Source organism: Aythya ferina (assembly GCF_964211825.1).
Source record: "Aythya ferina genome assembly, chromosome: 2".
NCBI lineage: Eukaryota > Metazoa > Chordata > Aves > Anseriformes > Anatidae > Aythya > Aythya ferina.
The window spans coordinates 95909975-95924590 of NC_140297.1; the positions used below are offsets into that span (position 1 = coordinate 95909975).

Consider the following 14616-nt stretch of genomic DNA (forward strand, 5'->3'; position numbering starts at 1 on the left):
GTGAATTCTGCGGGGAGAAGAAAAACAGTAATATAAAAATATAATAATAATTAAAAAAAAATAAAAATCCGGGATTTTTTTTTTTTTTCAAAACGCCCAACTCCCCAGCGTGCTGCAGAGTTGCCATGGCCCAGGCTCTGTGTGTGCGTGTGTGTGTGTGCGTGTGCCAGTGGAGGTGCCAAGCCGGAGTGGGAGCGCGTTTGCGTGCCGGGGGGGCTGCGGCGGGGGGGAAACCGGGGCGGCCCCGGGGTCTGCGCCTTCACCCCGCACCAGCGCGGGTGGGCAGCGGCCACCGAGCCCCCTCCCGGCTCCCACTCGCGACCGAGGCCAGTTCCCCCCCCCGGGGCTGCTGTGCTCTGCCCCCGCACCCCGTTTTCCCCGGGTTTGGGGCGGGGGGGTCCGGCCCCGCATCCCGTCCCTCTGCCCCCCGGGAATGCGGCACTAAACCCCCCCCGCCCCGGCTCGGCACCGCTCCCCTCCCTCCTCCTCCTCTGGCGTTTTGGGGGGGGCTTTTTCCCCTTCGGTGTTTTCTGCCGGAGCATCCTCATCCTATCTTTTTTTTCTCCTTGGGGGGGAGGGAGGTGTGCAGCGAGGGCCCCCCCCCCTGCGCCTGAGAGGTGCCGTTCCTCCTCCCGGAGCGGAGAAGAAGGCTTTTTTTTTTGGGGGGGGGGGAGGATGAGGAAGAGCAGCCGGGAGGCAGAGGCAGGTCCCGCTCCCCTGCTGCTGCCGCCGGGGAGAGGAGGAAGAGGGCGGTGGGGAGTGCGTGTGTGCGTGTGTTTGGGGGGGTTATTTATTTATTTCTCGCTCCTGGTGGTTGCAGCTGGCAGACCTGGGAAGGAGTAGGCGCCATTGCCAGAAGGATTATTGCCAGGGGAAGGGGGGGGGGGGGGGGGGGGGTGAAGAGAGGAGACCCCGAGGCTCCCGGGGAAGCAGAGAGGCGTTTCTTTTCCTCCCGCCTCGGCTCCTGCCGCCGGGGGATGCGCCCGGGCTGAGAGGGGCTCGGCTCCCTCCCGACGCTCAGCCCTCCTCCTCATCCTCCTCCTCCTCCTTCTCCTCCTCCTCCTCCTCCCCCCCATCCAGCAGCATGCATCCCTCTCCGCGGAGACCGGCCGCTGCCACCTCCAACCCTGCCATGCTCCTGCTGCTCCTGTGCCTGGGCTGGGCTCCGCCGGGCTGGGGCTGGCCGCGGGGCAGCTCCCGGGGGGCTGCCGGGCTGCCCCCCAACGCCACCACGCCGATCTCCATCATGGGCTTGATGCCCCTCAGCCAGTCCGAGGAGGACCAGAAGAGCAAGATCGGCCGGGGGGTGCTGCCCGCCGTGCAGCTGGCCATGGATCAGATCCGCAACGAGTCCCTGCTCAACCCCTATTTCTTGGACCTGCGCCTCTACGACACGGAGGTAGGGACCGACGCCCAGGGCCGGGGCGCTGCGGGCGCAAGGGCAGCGCGGACACGGGGGGGCCGGGGCTGGGGGGAGAGGGATGCCCGGCCGGCCGGCGGGCCCTATCCTGAGAGGCTCCCCTGACACCCCCCCGAGGTGCCCGGACACCCGCCTGCCAGCCCCCCCAGCAACAGATGCACGCCGGCCGCTTCCCTTGCCGGGTTTATTTTTTTAGGGGGGAAAACCGGGCTGGAGTCGTCCCTGCAGCCCGGGCTGGAAGCAGGGCTCCTAAGGTGGGGGGGATCCCCAATGCTCCGGGAGCCCCCCGGGGCCGGGTGGAGGAGCTCGGAGGAAAGAGTTAAATCTGCGGTGCCTCTGCCCGGCCCCGGAGCGCTGCCCCCGGCCCGGCCCGGCCCGGTTCGGCTCGACCCCGAGCTTTCTCCCTTCCCTTTCCCCGAGGATGCTCGGCGAAGTTGGGTCCCGGAGGCAGCCCCCCCCCAGGAGCCAGCCGCGATGGGTTCGGGTCACAACTTCGGGAGCCGTGCGCTGGCTGAGAGAGGCTCGGGCCCCTCCTGAAGATGGCACTCGCCTCGCGTGGATCGCCGCAGCTCCTTTTCCAGCACAACCCCCGGCAGAGAGAGGGGATGCTGAAAAAAAAAAGGAAAGAAAAAAACCCTAAACCCTCCCGGGTGACATTTAAGGCAGCCCCCGTCTCTTCTCCTCTCCGGCTCTGGGAAGCCAAGGGGAGCGCGGCTCTGTCGGGATGCGCTGCGCCGTGGCAGGGTCCCCGTCCCCCAAAACCTCAGGCAAATCGCTCGTTTTGGGGTGGCAGCGCTTGGTTTGTCGGGGTACAGCTTCAGGTACCTTGGGGCAGAGAGAGGCGCAGAGGGCAGCATCGCTGGAGATGTCGTTCAGGAGGAAGCGTGGTGCCACCGTGTTTCGTTGTGCCCAACGGGAATACAGGCAGGATCAGCCCCGAGGAGTCGTTTGTGTCCTTAAAAAATGAATCCCGGGGAACTCTGCAATCATAATGAAAAGAATTATGGGGGATTTTCTGAATGACATTACCTGTTTCATAAAGTGAGGCACTGGCTGGGGAAAAAAAAAAAATCACAGTTCTCCTAATCCTGTTTTCATTACATTATTCTATTTAGCTCCATCCCTTGGATGGAATTGTTACAGAAATAACACATGCAGGGGAAGCAGATTCTTCCTCGGCAACATCTTCCCTCTTCATCCAGAAACGCTGTAATCAATAAGGTGCCGCGCTTTATTGCAGTCCAAACATTTTGAAGTTGTTAATACAGATTTGGGGTTCTGAAGAAGCTACTTGGCACTAAAATATTCAGAAAAAGAAAGCATGCCCTATTTGTTCTGGAATGAGTATCAGTTTATTAAAAAACTGCATTTTTTTTTTTGCTGTTTTGTACTCTAGGGACATAAAGAATCAGGATCATGTTGCCAGCTCGCTGGGTAGCCTTGAATGCTTTTAAAGCAATTAATAAATGGATGGTTATGGAATGCTAAGTCGGGTGAACATATATATTTGGAGAGCAGTTGGATCATTATTGCATGCTTAACAGTGACAAGTAAATAACTTAGCGTTCCTAAGGAGCGCTAGATTGACTGCACCAAAACGGAGCAGGCTAATGGCTGGAATAGCCATTAAATATGTAGTGGCAGTGCAAACTTTTTCACTCCATTCAGACATTATCTTATTTCTTCTGGGCACTTACGGGAAGCAGAAGGGTAGATCGCTCCTTGCGCCCGCTTGGTGCTCAGCCTCTTTCCTGAGGTTGCCAATAAATAGATCCGCCTGACGGGCCTGGATCCTTGTCCTTACATAATCACAGACCGGGGAGACGTTCTCCCTTTCAGGACTTTGCAGATGCTCGTGACATTGTCAGCTCTTGAAAAGAGAGTGTGAAACCTTGAACACCCGGGCTTTTTGAACGGCTCAAGAAAATAATTGTAATATGTCTGTAGTGCTTCGGAAATGTATGGCAGTGATTCAGAAACTCCCTCAGAGAGTTCCAAAATCACCCACTGCTATGAACTGATGTTTGTGTGGCAGATTTGCATAATACTTTAATAAAAAGGGCATGAAAAATAATTGTAGAAATACTATGAAAATGAATAAATTGGATACTTTTTATTATTATTTATGTAGTTTTCTGGCAAAGTTGAAGTGAACGTTGTTTGCTTGATATCTCTGACTTGTGCAATAGAGCATAAGAATGCCCTTGCTTTCTGACCAACCATCTGAAGAATTGCAGTGGGCTTTCTAAGTTGGGCTGTTTTTTTCTCAGTACATGAACTCGCTGCCCTTTGAGCACACAAGCAGCAGCCTTGGTGTTTATCAACACGTTTAAGCTGAATTAAGCATATAGTTCCTTACAGTCCTTTACATACCTCTCAACCAGCTGTGACTCTATGAATTGTACCTTTGACACAAAATCTAACCACGGGTCACAGAAAGTGCATGCATATGCAGAGGCTGCTGGCTTGAGTGCTGTTGTTGATGGTTAAATATGTTTGGAGTGTGACCCTGATTCATGTCAGTGAACCCCCTTTTGCTAACCCATGGGCGCATCTTTATTTGTTTGGACCTTCCTGCCTAGGTTCGGTGAATAAAATACAGCTCGGGTATAGGTGTTTGCAAAGGCCGGTCTAGGTTAGTGACTTAAGGTAGTCCCGGAGTTCATTTCAATGAGAACAGGAGCAAACTCGAGATGAGACTCTTGGACACAGTGCCATAATTAGGTTATTTTAGAAACAAGAGTGATCATCGGTAAGGAGTCTTATCCAAAGCCCATTGAAAGTAAAGGCAATAATTCACTGATCCCAATGGCCTTTGGACCAGGTCCTAGAAATAAAGGGCACTTGGTAGTTTATGATGTTGGATCAATAACTGTGATATTTCTTCTTTTTCCTGTCCCTGTGATCATAACATCAGTTTGCTGAAAATGCAAATAAATCCATTGTAGAGCAGTGAAATAAGCTCTATACATGCTTGATGCAGTTCTCAACTTCATGTAAATCAGGAAAGATGATAATTACTTAAGCATCCTGGCACACATCTGTTGGAGGAAAAAAAGCACAATAACCCTAAAATAAGGAGCTAAGCAGTCTAATAGAGAACGTTATGAATTTCAACAGTATTTAATTTGCATCAGGCAAAAACTGACCATGCAGAAAGTAGAGGAAGAGGCATAGTGGAAGAAGACAAGGACTTTAATGGAAGTTGGATATCTGCCCTTCCGCATCTGGACATCTTCCCTTGAATATGGAATATATTTCCTGACTTCTTTTAGGATTGATGCTGCAAATGTTGCACAGAGAGGCTGAATTTGTTTTGAATCTAAAGCTGTGAATGCAGGTTAGGAGTCTGTCATTTGTTTGGGAAGATCAAAGGGAGTCTTGACTAGCTGAAAAAAAAAATCTTCCAGAACTAAGTGGGGTATATTATCACAAAGAGAGAAGAAAACTCATGTTATGGTGGTGAGATTATTTCATTTTCTCTAATAACTGCAAATAACTTGTAGTAATCCTGATGTAATCTCATCTTTATATAATAATAACATACTCTAATACCTTTAAAGAGCAAGCTGGCATAGAAGGGTGGGCTCGGAAACATACACAGGACTCCACAAAATCTTATAAGGGAAATGTGAACTTCTTGACATTTAATACATATTTGCCTTCTTCTATTCTGTAATTAAATAGAAAGTGCCCTGCCTAATTTACCTGACAAGAAGTTACAATCTAGGTATGTTATAAATATGCTTTCTCTTTATTTTCCTCTTTTACTAAGAAAATCTCAGTGTTCTTCAGCAACCCCCCCCCCCCTTTAGGTTTAAGAAAGTTGTATGTCTATACACCGGTCTGGGTTACTCCTACCAGCTAATCTACATTAAAAAAGGCCTTTGGCATTCAAATAAAGGCATTTTTTTTGCAGAAAGTCCAGTCATGACTGGTGATGGCAAGGTCTACTCATGTCTTGTTTCTGCAAACTAGAATCAGTAACTTATGAAGGACAGTGAACATATTCTAGAAACAAGAGAGATGGTTTGTGTCCGTGGTGCAAAATAAGGGATCCTCCCAGGAGCATGGAAGAGAGGGAGCTGGTTCAGGGGTTGGTCCTCAGAGGCTGGTCAGGGGTTGTCCTCAGAGGAGGACAAGCAGCTCCTGGCTGCCATCTGACCAGCTCTGCCCCAAGAGAATGGAGCACGAACAAGTCCCCCGAGAGAAATGGGCATGGTGTGCTGGCTAGGCTCTCCGTCTCAGGAGGCACAGGTTGGAGACAGCTGCTGGATTTGTGCAGGGAAGCATGGTACATCAGAGCCAAGCCAGGATACTTGTTCCTGTATCATCAGATGATCTTGTGCCTGCTTGAAGTAGAGGGGTAATTTCTTACCTTTAAATATCACCAAGTACTTAATGCTTTCTGATATATGCAAAGAGATTAGACATTAAGCTGACGACACACTTGTGTTGTCAAAGGCATTTGTATATTATAAAATGAATGTATATTATAAAACAGACAGCACCCCCTCTGACTTCCATGCAATATGGCTCCACTTGAGGCTTATAACCTCTTTTTGCCTTTGAGTTTTATAAACTTGGAGGGAATCATCTAAAAGTTAAGCATTTATGTTAATTCTATGCTGGCTTTTCCACTGATGCTAAGATGTGGGTGGGGAGAGGAGAGAAATCATGTATTCACGGCACCCACTCCTCTGGGTGTGGATCTCAGACCTGCAGAATGTATATCCTCTAAATATCTCTGCAAAGAGATTAAAGCCAATGTATTATTTTTTCTGGCATATGTCTTGCAATTTCATCTATAACTTATCCTATGCACACTGCAAAACACACTGTTATGGGATCTTTTGCTTCAAATGCCAAACACACTCTGTCAGCATGGAAAAATTATTTTTTAGTAAATCCAGGAAGGAGTTTCCTTTTAGATTTGCAGAAAGAGGGGGAAGACCCTATCCTCTGAAATGGTTACCAGCTGAAGCAAATTACTCAGGTTTGTGGAAAAGATGGAGTGTAATATCTTGGCGATAACTGTGAAGAAAATATTTGTGGTAGGAAAAGGGAGAGGAAGGAGCTAGAAGACAGACATTTAATGATGGCATTCACGTCAAAAGTTGTAGTGTAATATGTGCATTGTTTTAATTGAACACATGCAACTATTTGAGAAGACAACAAATAGAATCACATGTCAAGGCATCTCCGATCAGGCATCAGATCAGCAGCTCACATTATTGATGTAAGCACAGTGATGTATGCATTTGTGTCTCGAGCCTTGTTCTTTGCTTTGAATTTAATTGTTTTATGGAAATTTTCATGGCATATAGCAGAACAGCAATACATTTGAGGAAACAGCAGAAGCTGGGAACCAACCGATTCTTTCATGACACTCAAGCGGAGGCCATTGCCACCACAGAAAGAAAGAATTTTTCTTAGGAAGGTTTGAGCCATTACATACAGAATTCTGGCTCAGGTGACAAATGGTGGAAGAGAGGAAAACAACTGTGATCCATTGTGGCTCAGCTAACTTTTGGGAGCAGCTGGGGCAAGCAGAGAAGTACACTGAGGTCGGTCAGCACTGATGTGACTCAGTCCTGCAGAGATGTGTGTTGGTATCTCTCAGCCCCATACATTGCCAGAGCTCCATTTCAAGCAGAGAAGGGTGCAGTACAGATACATCACTATTTTTTTTTTTTTTTTAATTTGTTTTTGTGCTAGAGATCATGGAACTAAGCCTGAAGCCTTTGAGGAGCCAGTCACATTGTTGTCTGATTTGTGGGTCTACCCGAGCTAAAAATTATATTTTTAGTTCTTTCCTTGTCCTCCGGTTCTGGCATTTATATACCAGTAGCCTGACTCCTGAAGCAAGCTGGTTCAGCCACAATATCACTCTGACTTAAACAAAGTGCCCCTAAGAATAGCTGAAATATATCTCCAGTCATATGGTGTTTCCCCTTGCCATGCTGCTTATGCTTGAGGGATGACAGAGCCTTTTCTGCTAGCCAGGGGTGCCTCTCTTTGCAGAGGATTTTGCTATGGGTAACATCTGCTGGATTTGGGGGCTGTTTTATGCTGCCTGCTGCATGGAAACGGCAAACACCAAACTCTGTTCTTTCAGATTTATTTTTTTTCTTCTGTTGGAATAACCGTGTAATCTCATCGCCAAGTCAGTGATTGATGTCCAATTTCCATGTCGTTAGCTTTTCATTATCATAAGACTTCAGCTCTGACAATTTTATCCATAGCATTTTCCAAATAAGTATTCCCGAGTGTGAAAATGAAAGCTAACAGATTAAAGGTAAATATCCATCTGAAAATAAGTCACAAAGATCTTAGAATATAAGGGCTAATTTAGCAGGGCTGTCCAAATTGTTTTACTGAGACTCCTGAGACATGAAGGCCCAGATAATGGACTAATTGCTTGAAAGTGAGCAAAGTGAGGGATAGGATTAGAAAACTTAGGTTTCCTGCTATGGCCATGGTACTTCTCTTAAATAATTAACGTGTTCTAAGATCAGAGGACCATTAGGATTAGCCAGCAATTACAATATAGGCCATATATTTCACCTGGGGATCTCTGCCTGTTCCACTATAAGCTAGCATGAGCAAGCCCTCCAATCATGTCTTCAGGTTTCCCCAAATCCTCCCCACAAAACTCTTCTCTGTGATTTGCATGAAATCCCCTTAAAGGTGTGTTGCTATTTCCAGCTTACGCTCTGCTGATCATCTTCCTTTCTGTGGATGTGAAGACCATTTTGCCACTATTGCCACTCGAGGAGCTGATGATGTTATCTAGGTTATTTTCAGAAACTTTTTTTTTCCCTTTCTTTTGATTAAAGAATCACTAGCACATGTCTTTAAAAGAAGATATTTGTTCAATCTGTTTCCTTCAAGCAGCTATGCATTTTGATTTTGATACCCCTTATCTAAGACTGGCCTCAGTCTCTGCTGCAGCTTCAATGACCTCCAGAATTACACAAAGATACAGACACACAATAGGTGTCCAAGTAACCATTTTACATCCAAAACCTCCAGGGAAAAGTAGTAAGAGGCCCCTTTTGGGTTGTTAATTAACTTCCTTTCCACTGTTTACTGCTCCTGCTTTCCCGGGTAATTTAATGTTTTTCTAGCAAAGAACACATATCTTTCTTTACAATTGTTATTCAATATAAAGTGACAGCTTTTGACAGATTAACACTTAGTATGGTAAATAATATAGCCTGTAATGTTTTTTAAGAATTGTGATTTTCAGACAATCATTCCTGTGTATCTTAACAGCATCATATAGAAATACTTCAATATACATGTATAGTATAAAAACATTAAGCTCTGGGCTCTTTCATATCTCTTGTAAGTTCTATAAAAGCACCTTGAGTTTTGCTTTTCCCTCACCTCTGTGAATTTGGAGAGCTCAGAGTATCAATAATTTACTGGAGGTTGACTGAGGGAGAGCCCGCTTCTTCTTTTTTCTCTTCCACTTTCTCCCTTTCTAAAAATTGTAGGCAGGACTGAATTCCATGATGTTGGTGACAGTCTAGTCTGGAGGGATGTACTGGTGGCAGGAAGACTTTATGTGATATAGTAAAATAAATTAAATAGTAATAGCTACCGCTACATAAAGAAAGCAATATAAAGACATTTTACATTCCAGATCTTTAAACTTAGACAGGCTTCCCTCCTCTCATCATTTCTTCTTGTAGAGAATGCTGATGGTATCAGCTCCAGATCACTTTTTTTTTTTTTCTTTTTTTCTTTTTAAGTTTCAAGTTAGGTCCCTGAACTGAACTGAAGATTGGCTTTCCAAAAGCACAGAGTGATTTTCAGTTCCTGTCAACATCAGTGGGATGCTCAGCACTTTAACACGCCAGCCCACCTATGAAAATGCAATGTGCTTCTATGAGAAAGAGAGCTAGAATTGCCACATTTAATTAAGAACAAAGGCATTCATAGTTCCTGGCTTTAAACTTTCAGATTGCCTGGTGAAATAAAATGCTAGTTTTGTTCAGCCTTTGGGATACAGCTCCTTTCAGGATTGATGTCAATATTATTGGAGTTAAATATCCTTCAGGATTAGATTATTTCATCTCAAAGATTGTAGAGAAAATGTACAATGCAAGGTACAGGTATTTTTAAAAATCAGACATTGTTTAAAAAACAGCCATTTTGGTAACCAACACATATCTACCAGATTTTTGCTGCCTATGGAAATGGCTCACTTGACCTTGGCAAAGGTTATCTCATTTAAAGGGGACTGTTAACTGAAGGGTAGAGAAAAGGTTTTCCTTGACCGGTGAGTTCAAAACTTTGGTATTACTAGAAATCATTTTTCCATTCTAGATTATTATACAGCAAGGTACAGATTAAGGCCCCCCTGAGCATTAAGCTAGATAGACGGAGCTGCCTCATTTTTTTCAGCCTTTTGTGTACTCCTGTGGCTTTCTTCTGAAGCTTTTACAGTTTGTCATCTTCATTCTCAAAGTGCTACCACTAGAATTTGATGGATTACTTGAGGAATAATCTCACTGATGCGGTATATACTAGTAATATTATCTGTTTTCTTCAAGCCTGCTGTTGAGCACGAAGGAAATGAATCTGATCTGTGTGCCGCAATGCTGGGGAAGGGGAAAAGGAGCTGAGCTGAGATTTTCAGGCTACACGGGAGAAGCAAGACACTATGGTTTGCGGCACGAACAATTTTCATTTGCCTCCTTCAGAGGAAATCTGACTAGCTACAAGCAAATTTGGTCAGTCCTGGTTGGGTAGCAGAAAGCAGATACCCTGATCATTCGGGTAACGCTGTGGGAGGTAAATAGCTCTAGCTAAACAGCCGGCTACTTGAAAAGCTGAGACACGCTAGAGCAGATAATGGTGCCTCGATATTGGAGCTGCTCTTGGCACAGGTGGAGGCTTGGTCTTGATGTGAGAACAGGAATTGCCATCCAAAATAAATTGTAATGGATTCCAATGCATTACTGAGGTTTCTCGGGATATGTGAATGCTCCGTACTCTAATTACACTGAGCGATTAAGCAGCAAGATGGGAGACACAGGGGACAAGAGGGGTGAATGATAACCTACTTTGAAAAAACTAACATTTGAGACTGGGATTAGAATATCCTATAAATGTTAATGGGTGTTACTCAGGGGGGATGAAGTTTTGTGTGGGAGGAATGAGGTGACATATAGCTTGAATATATAGCCAGCCTTAAATGCAGTTAACGTAGTGTACAGTCAACCTTTTACAGGAACCAATAATTCTTACACTGATTTATGGTTCAGAAATACTGATCAGGAGATCGAGAACTCAGTTTAAAATGCTATAAAGACAGAGGATAATGCGGTAAAAAAGGCAACACATAAAAGATTTCCCCTTTTGCCTTTGAAATACATTGGCTATAGGCAAGGCATTTATGCTATTTTTTTATTATTATTTTTTTTAAGTTCTCAGGGACTGTGCTCCTACAAGGGGGCATGGTTTCCTCCTACAGTTTCCCTCTCTGAAAATTACTCAGCTTGTCTGTGCAGATGTCACAATGGAGATGCCAACAGTGAGTCATCTAGTCACCAGTTGTGTCCTAAGGCTTTAAGCTAGCTCTTGAAAAAAGTGGTCCTTACTGTGCTGAAGAACAAGTATCTACCTTTGGTAAAGTCCCCCAGAATAGCAGGGAAGGCAAGGTGTAAAATGAAATTGCCTTAATTTTCTGACATTGAAATCAAATTTTAAAATGATTAGCATTTCAAATAATTGGGAAAATTCAGCTTCAAATTTGAGAACTGCATGCAAGATGCATTTAATTGATTTAGCAGATCAGCATTTCACAATTGCTATGTTTCATAGCATATTCTGAGGGTGTTAAAGATAGTTTCTTAATTAAATTTTCTCAGAGGTATGACAAGGACATTAAAATGTGCTTTTATAGGTATTAAACCTTGGGAGATGTTATTCTGAGACTGAAAATGATATCTGTATGATCAATCATATATATGGCAAATATGATTAGTTATTTCATCAAAATGAAAACATATGGACATGTTTCATCAAATATAATGGGATTAATTAGCAATAAGTATACTGTATAAGAAAACTGTATAAGAAATATTCATCTGGTTAGAGAGCTAAGTGCTTCTCTCAGGAAGCAAATTATAAGGAAGCAAGTAACATGAGGCTGCACTTGTCCATTATCTTGTTGGTTCCTTTGCCAGTTATGGGTTAAATGCAGCATTGCTAAGGAGGCCCAAATGTAGCACAAGGAGAACAAAACAAAACAAAAAACCACTCATCTAGATTGAAGCCACTTACATACATATAAAGCGAGGTGATGCTCCCTAAAATGCATGCTCTTAAAATTTATGTCCATCCATATGTTGCTGAAAATGGCTTCATAGCCTCTGATACACCATTTCTCTCTCATGAATTTAAATCCATCAGCAGGGGTGACAGGGGTTGAACAAGGTGTGCCAGCAGATTCACGTTTTGAACACAGAAGAGGATATTCAAACCACATTTTTTTGTTGCCTATATATGAGCCAAAGCTGAGACCTCATGCAGCCCCATGTTCCCTGCTGAGTTGGTGAAAAGCTTTTAGGCATAGGAGGAGAGCAGTTCAGAGCACCTTAACTGTTGAGGTTTGGCAGCCTAAGTGTCCTGCTTTCCTCTCTCCTGGTGTAGTCAATATTGAAATAATGCTGGTAAGGGAGGCTGGTCCAAAGACTATTCACCAACAAAATCCTATTTAAGCCTCTAAGAAAGGTATTAAATGGGATTTAAGCAACATCTTGGCCTACATTGGCCCTCTGCTCAGGGAAGAATTTCATCCTGAGTTTAAAAAAATGCTTAAAAGATATATTTTCAATAATCATGTTATGGATTCATAAGAATAAGGAATAGAAAATACCAATCAAGCCATGGCATTAAATTATTGCTACGTAGGACTGCACTTCCAGAGTGTGCCTCCTACTTAGTCTTGTGCCCAGCTAACGTGTTAAATTTCTGTCTAGGGGATTCCCCTAATGAATTCTGACCCGGCTGCATTTCATTTGGACATTGCTTTGCACAGGAAGAACAGCAGTATTTCCTTCCCCACACGAAGGGCTCAGTATATCCTTGTGCCTCTAGGCAGTGGTGATGAAGACGAGCGAGGGATGTATGTCAGGTATTGGTATGTCACCTTGTGTTTGTGCCTGAGAATTCATGGAGAGCACTAATAATAATTGGCTGGGCTCCTTTCTTGCCCACCCAGTTGCACGAGTGAGCTGGCAGAAGAGACACTGCGGACAGTTAGCAATAAATTGAGCGTATCTCCTGCTTGGGGCTAGTCCCTGGGCCCAAGGCAGACATTTATTGCCTCTTTATTCTATATTATTTTGCTCTTTTTGCTTTTATTTATCTGTGTATTTCCTTGCCCTTATGTCAAACGGTTTATAGATTGTAATTATAAATTAGAATGCTTATAATTAGACTTCACTGGGAGTTTTTCTCTTGAAGCTCTTTGGTTGTATGTCAGTTTCAAAAGAATTTATTGACCTGAAAATGTTTTGAAACACTGTGTTTTGAAAATTTAAAATAAAAAAACCTTACTTTCTGCATCAAACTAGTACTTTGTTTTGAAATGTCAACTATTCATGAAATAAATTGCCAGGCTCTGAACATATTATTTCAAATTTGATTTGTATCAAATCAAACTTCTGCCTATGAGCCCTTCCATTTGTTTTTCTTTCAGATTATTGAGTCATGAAAACCTTTGAGGTTTTGGGTTTCCATCCCAGCTTGGCACAGGGCATTTCTTTTGAAATCTTGCATTTCCACAAGATGGCAAAACAATTTGCTATTCAGCTGTGTGTATAATGAGACTGCCCAGAAAATCGGAGCTTTTTTCTCCTTGGATAAACAAGCATCTCTCAGGCCAGATGTTCCTCCCCTCCCCATCTGTGGGCTTGGTGCTTGCATTCCCCCCCTTGCCTGTGCCAGCATCCCAGTAAGTGTGGGGTCTTTCTGGGCATGGGTGGGATGGGGAGATGTGGCTGCTGTCTGTGACTGCTGGATCTCCTGTGTTGTGGTGGTCGTGTATCTGTTCCCTTCTCTCCTGGTGAGTTTAGGTTGTCCTGCAGCAAAGATTTTCTCTGGCAGCACTTCTCTCTTTTCATTCCTGCGCACACAGCACACGCTTCATTCCAGGGCCTGCATTATTACCCGGAAAGCTGCAAATAGAGTGATGAAAGTACTTAGCCAACTAAGACGGCATGTGAAATGCCTGTCCAAAGCTAGGTGAATGTGCACGGGAGAGACAGACCTGAATTCTGTGCACGCTCAAAGCTTTCACTGATCTTAATGAAAAAAGGGTGTTTTTGAGAAAAGCAGAACCAGGCACGGGATATATCGCTTTGAGCTAACGCAGCTTTTGCACTTGGGGGTATATGAAGTATCATCAATACGCAGCACTCTGTATTCTCTCTTCGGTCTGTATGAAGCTGATTGAAAATTTGATATGTGCAAGATGAAACAAGCGGAAGCAATCTTCCTGCCCAGCTGTGTACAGAATGCTGAAAATAGGACTTCAGAGCACAACCATACTGATCAGTCCCTCGAATACCCATTTTCAAAGGAATCATACTAGTTTGTTTATTGATTTGTCACCTATGGATGAGTATTTCTGCTACAGAAATGTTTAAAATGACACGTGTTTAAAATTAGACTTGGCAGAGCAATTTGCCTAGAGATTATTCTTGTGAAGTATTGATTCACAGCACTGCTGTGAGCAGGATTACTGTCCAAATTGGAAAAGCCAGCCGTAGAGAGGTCTTTATCCTTTAATAACAATTAGCTCCTTTCTTAGAGGGCCACAGCTGACTGAAGCACAGGAAAGCTGCAAAATGTCAGGCGACCAGAGAGTCTGAGGCCTGCTGGCTCCTCAGGGATGCGGACTGCAGGGAAAGGACGAAAAAAAAGAAGAAAACACCCAGCAAGATGGTTCTCTGGAACTGGAAAGTAGACATTCTGGTGCTGTTGGTGTTACTGGTGGCCAGGTGCTCTGAAGGATTGAATCGCACTCGCCTCTCCCTTCTTGGGCTCACACCCGCCAGCTGCTTGATTGACCGCAGAAACCTGACAGCAGGCGTCCTGCCCGCTGTCCGCCTGGCCCTGCAGCATTTACACAGGCATTCCTGGATGCTGAGGAACTACGAGCTCCAGGTTACCTT

At 44.6% G+C, this 14616-nt stretch overlaps 1 protein-coding gene across 1 annotated transcript in view; it reads left to right on the forward strand.

The window, feature by feature from the left end:
* The first annotated feature begins 909 nt into the window (after positions 1 to 909).
* The window catches only part of GABBR2 (gamma-aminobutyric acid type B receptor subunit 2), a 500245-nt gene continuing 486538 nt past the window's right edge, over positions 910 to 14616 (forward strand). Inside the window, exon 1 of the mRNA XM_084508376.1 lies at positions 910 to 1399. Within this exon, the coding sequence (XP_084364502.1) occupies positions 1085 to 1399 (315 nt within the window). The 5' untranslated portion in view covers positions 910 to 1084. The remainder of the gene's footprint in view (positions 1400 to 14616) is intronic.